The 5,675-nt window shown below is 41.7% G+C and overlaps 1 protein-coding gene across 2 annotated transcripts in view; it reads left to right on the plus strand.

Annotated features, from left to right (window-relative positions):
* Positions 1–4,762: 4,762 nt before the first annotated feature.
* LOC119270745 (disease resistance protein RGA5-like) overlaps positions 4,763–5,675 on the plus strand; it is a 3,068-nt gene continuing 2,155 nt past the window's right edge. For both annotated transcript variants that reach the window (XM_037552797.1, XM_037552798.1), the window contains exon 1: positions 4,763–5,289. In XM_037552797.1, the coding sequence (XP_037408694.1) occupies positions 4,877–5,289 (413 nt within the window). In that variant the 5' untranslated portion in view covers positions 4,763–4,876. The remainder of the gene's footprint in view (positions 5,290–5,675) is intronic.

The raw sequence follows: 5,675 nt of genomic DNA on the forward strand, positions 1-5,675 counted from the left end.
AGTGCTATATAGCAGTGGCGCACCACATACATGGTGCGCCATTAATGTCCATATTAGCTATAGCCATTTTCCTAGTAGTGAAGCAATAACAATAAAATTAAACGATCATTATGCTATAGCTAACGGATGGGTCTTGTCCATCACATCATTCTCTAATGATGTGATCTCGTTCATCCAATGACAACACATGTCTATGGTTAGGAAACTTAACCATCTTTGATTAACGAGCTAGTCAAGTTAAGGCATACTAGGGACACTCTGTTTGTCTATGTATTCACACATGTACTAAGTTTCCGGTTAATAAAATTCTAGCATGAATAATAAACATTTATCATGACATAAGGAAATATAAATAACACTTTTATTATTGCCTCTAGGGTATATTTCCTTCAAGCATGTCGCGTCGAACAAAGAATAAAAGAAAAGAAAGAGAACTCATGACTCATCAAAGTTATGGCACTGTCGCTTGGGCCATATTTCCAGGGGGAATAAAAAGATTAGTCAAAAGTGAAATTCTTCCTCCGTTAGAGTTCTCAGACTTAGAACAATGCATAGATTGCATTAAAGGAAAGTATATAAAACAAATTAATAACGGTGCAATCCATAGCACAGGCACACTAGAAATCATTCACATTGACATTTGTGGACTATTTCCGGTGAAAAGTGTGGATGGATATGACTCGTTCATAACACTCACAGAGGACTACTCTCACTATGGATATATTTATCCAATCAAAGAAAGATCTGAAGCGTTGGATAAATTTAAGATATTCAAAGTTGAAGTTGAAAATCAGCATGATAAAAGAATAATAATAGTAAGATCCGGCCGTGGGGGGAGAGTACTATGGTCGGCACACTCCATATGGCCAAGTCCCCGGACTTTTTGCAAAGTTCTTGCAGGAGACTTGCATAGTAGCCCAGTATTCAATGCCTCAGCAAAATGGAGTAGCTGAAAGGTGCAATGGTACGTACACTTATGGATATGGTGCGCAGCATGATGAGTTATTCCACCTTGCCATTGGGATTATGGATGGAGGCACGTAAAACCGTCATTCACATTCTCAACAGAGTACCAAGCAAGTCAGTCCCCAAAACACTATACGAGACGTGGACACGAAGAGTGCCCTTCCTACAACACTTCAGGGTGTGGGGGTGCCCTGATGAGGCCAAAATGTTTAATTCAAACATTGCAAAGTTAGATCCCAAAACATTGAGTTGCCACTTCATTGGCTATCCAGACAGATCAAAGGGTTTTCGTTTCTACTGTCCAGACAGATATACAAAGTTTGTAGAAACAAGACATGCAGTCTTCTTGGAGGAGGAAATGATGAGGGGGAGCATGGTATCTCGGAAAACTGATCTTGAGGAGAACAGGGTGCATGCACCTAATCTGATGATTCAGGAGCCATTTTTCTCACTACCAGTTGCAACTCCACCCATGACAACTATGGGAGTAGACCCATAACCTGTCCATCAGGAGCCGACTGAACCCATTGTTGAGCATGAAAGGGAGGTGCAACAGCAAATTTTAGAAGAAGTGCCAGAAGTTGAGGCATAGAATGTGCCAGAAACTGAGGCCCTTAGAAGGCCTCCATGACACAAAAAGTCAGCTATTCCTACTGATTATAAAGTTTATAACACGGAAATAGTTCATACAGAAAAAGATCCCACCTCATATGAAGAAGCCATGAGAAGCCCTCATTCATCGAAGTGGATGAAGGCAATGGAAGACGAGATGAAATCGATGAGTTCCAAAGATGTTTGGGACTTAGAGAAAATTCCTAAAGGAGCCAAAACAGTAGGCTACAAATGGGTCTACAAAACAAAGTATGACCCTAACGAGAATGTAGAAAAGTATAAAGCCTGACTTTGGGCAAAAGGATTTACACAAAGAGAAGGGATAGACTACAATAATACTTTTTCCCCAGTCTCATGTAAGGATTCCTTCATAATCATAATGCCATTAGTTGCGCATTTTGATTTAGAGTTACATCAAATGGATGTAAAGACGGCATTTCTGAATGGTGATTTAAAAGAAAAGGTCTACATGAAACAACCCAAGGGTTTTATCATGGAAGGCAAGGAAGATATGGAATGCCGCCTGAAAAAATCCATTTATGGATTAAAGCAAGCCTCTAGACAGTGGTATCTAAAGTTTAATCAAACGACTAGTTTTGGATTTAAAGGAAATATTAAGGATAACTGCGTTTAGGCAAGGTTTAAAAATGGGAAATATATTTTCCTAATCTTGTATGTGGATGATATCCTGCTTGCTAACAGTGATGTTAGTCTACTATAAGAAACAAAGAAGTTCTTATCCTTAAATTTTGACATAACATATCTTGGTGAAGCATCATATATTTTGGGCATAGAAATTCACCAAGATAGGAAAAATGGAGTGTTAGGACTATCGCAGAAAGCATATTTAGAAAAGGTTCTTCAAAAGTATAATATGCATGCGAGTAAAGCCACATCTGCTCCTATAGTCAAGGGCGGTAGTTTTGGGAAATTCCGATGTCCCAAGAACCAGTACGAGCTCGATCAAATGAAAGCAGTACCATATGCTTCGGGTATTGGAAGCTTACAGTATGCATAAGTGTGCACTCGCCCTGACTTAGCTTTTATCACCGAGGTACTCGGTAGATATCAATAGAATCCAGGCATGGAGCACTGGAAGATGGTAAAGAAAGCATTGCGTTATGCGCAAGGTACGAAGGACTACATGCTAACATACAGGAGATGTGATTCCCTGGAGATAAAAGGGTATTCAGATGTAGATTTTGCGGCGGACAGAGACGATAGACAATCCACGTCAGGATACATATTCACTCTCGCTGGAGGAGCTATTTCGTGGAAAAGATCCAAACAGTCAATAGTTGCATCATCCACGATGTATGCAGAATTCATAGCATGCTTCAAGGCCACGGGGCATGCGATATGGCTAAAGAAATTTATACCCGACTTGAAAGTGGTAGATTGTATTCACAAACCACTAAGCACGTACTATGACAACCAGCCCGCAGTATTTTATGCTCACAACAACAAGGCGAGTAATGCTGTCAAAACAATAAAGATAAAGTATTATGTTGTGAAAGATAAAATCCAGAATCACACTATAAATCTCGAGCATATAAGGACAATGGATATGCTTGCGGATCCGCTTACGAAAGGCTTACCACCCAATGTGTTCAAGGAACACTTAGCCAACATGGGTTTAAGGGAAAGCCTTATGATTCCTGGATCATAAGAGGCCCAAAAGGAACAGAATTTGTTTCTGAACAAAACATATGTTGCAGCTGTATGATTCTATCGGCAATTAAGCTGTGACGATGAAACATGCTCTATGTACCAATACGTGATGAAACAAATAAACTAGAAAGTATAAGGTTAAAAGTAAAGTTGAGATAAGGGGGAGAATGTTAGGTTGATTTCCTCCCGTTCGAACCCAACGGGTCGAACGGGCCCCTGACTCGCGCGCTGATCGGGGGTGCTCAACCCTCATATGGTTGGTGGGCCCCTGTGATCCGCACTATATTAATAGAGGTGGGGGGCCGGGGCACGCGACACGAAGTTCACCGCCGCCACAAACCCCACCGATATTCCCTACCGATCTAGAGTTAGCGTGGTGCTCACGGGAAGCTCCACCACCGCCGCCATCCACTGTCTACCATCTCCGCCGTGACCATCTCACCACGATGGCCTCCGGCTCGAGCTCGACAGGCCAGGCAGAAGGTAGGAGTACCTACCCGATCCAAAGCAGTCTAACACTATCAAGGATGAAGCGCCCGCCTGGTCCAAGGCCAGCACCAAAGGGCTCAAGATGTTATTTGATTTAAAGTAAACACTTCTACTTGAGGCTGAGCAGTGAGCACCCCCTCTCTCTTTCTGTTCTTGGGGTTCACCTTCTCGCATCCTAGTGTACGTGGCTTGGCGAACTCTATTCTTGTACTCTGCTCTCCCAATGCAATGATACACACCACGCGTCTTAGCGAAAAGAAAAGAAAAACATTTTGCCGCTCTGATATTTGTTTGTCTAGTCTAGTCGTAGTCAGAACACATGGATCATCTAGAATGCAAGTGCCAGAGTCAACAACGGATTTATGGTGAATACTGAGCTTGCCGATACATGCAGAGCAGTCAACAAAGTATACGTGTATAAATTTTCATAAACATATGTATTCATATGTGATGTATACAAAAAAAACAAATACACAGATTGAAATAGACTTTTTCTTTGTTGTATTTGTGTCAGATTTTTGTCTTTTTTGTGTAGCATGCAAATGATCAAATTAGTTACTGAAAATTTATACATACTTAAAGAATATGCATATGTATTTGTACAAAAAAATTGCCATTTTTTAAAACTTTTAAATATATTTTGATTTTTTTTTTATAAAACAGGCTCCCTGGAGCCCGGTCTCTGCGACGCCTCACTCCCTTCTCACGGGAGCTTTCATTATCAGGAAGACCAGCGACACCAACCGGAAGAGCAAAGGGTCCCTGCATCTAATGTGTAACAGAAAGACTCAAGGACGGCTTTGAATGCACAGCCGAGAAGTTTGGTGGTGGTTCATAGTCCCTATCCGTTGCCATGCCGTAGTGAATGCTGGGTCCTCGTAAAATTAATGTCATGCTGGATCCACACGCAAACTCCTCTGCGCCAACGCGGGAACATTATTGGAGGTATCTTTTTTCTACTCGAAAGGAATATCATTTGAGGGTCGAGGGGGCTCTTTTGTACTACTCCTATACATACTGCTGCTTTGCTGTGACCGGCATCTCTGCTCAAACCACTTTACACTTCTTCTTCCTCTTGAAACCTCATACATATACACTAGTCTCATCACCGCCGGACACAAGATCCTTGCTCGAACCGATGGAGGGAAGATATGAAATTCTGGGTGAGCCCACGGGTCGGCCAACGACTCGTGCCATTGTGGCCGTTGACCCACGTCTATGGGCGCTCTATCCAGACGCCTCTGGACTTGTGGGCATAGATGGCTCCAAGGAGAAGCTCGCCGAGCTGCTGGGAAAGGGGGACACACAGCAGCTTAAAGTGGTATCTCTTGTTGGGTTTGGAGGCATGGGTAAGCCTACCCTTGCCAACCAAGTTCGTCATAAGATCAAGAGTCAATTTGACTGCACGGCTTTTGTATCGGTGTCCCAAATTCCCAATATGGCCACGATTTTATCAAGAATGCTCCTACAAGTTGGGGGCACGCTACCTTCAGACTCGAATGATGACCGCCGACTCATTGACTTCCTAAGGGAACATCTCAAGAACAAAAGGTATGCTACCTATATATATGTATGCTCACTTAAGTGGAGTATCAAGTATGTCTCTATGTGCTTCATTTTTATTTTCATTTTCGACATAGGTCTACACACTGCAGTTCAAAATTAATCACATAAACTTTAGACTGAACTACAACAACAATTGTTTCTTATAAGTTCCCTAAAATATCCCTTACTATTGGTGTATATAGATCATGTATTCCTCGAATAAAAAATGCAATAAACACCAAACTTGCTGAAATAATTCAAAGATCTAACGGACACCGCATAATGTTCTTAAAATTAAGCATATAGGTCGCAACTAACACTAAAATTTATACTCACTCTGGAAACACGAACTGTTCCTATTGTATAATTTCAACTTAAGAGAAACAGTGAGT

Source organism: Triticum dicoccoides, chromosome 3A (assembly GCF_002162155.2).
Source record: "Triticum dicoccoides isolate Atlit2015 ecotype Zavitan chromosome 3A, WEW_v2.0, whole genome shotgun sequence".
Lineage (NCBI taxonomy): Eukaryota > Viridiplantae > Streptophyta > Magnoliopsida > Poales > Poaceae > Triticum > Triticum dicoccoides.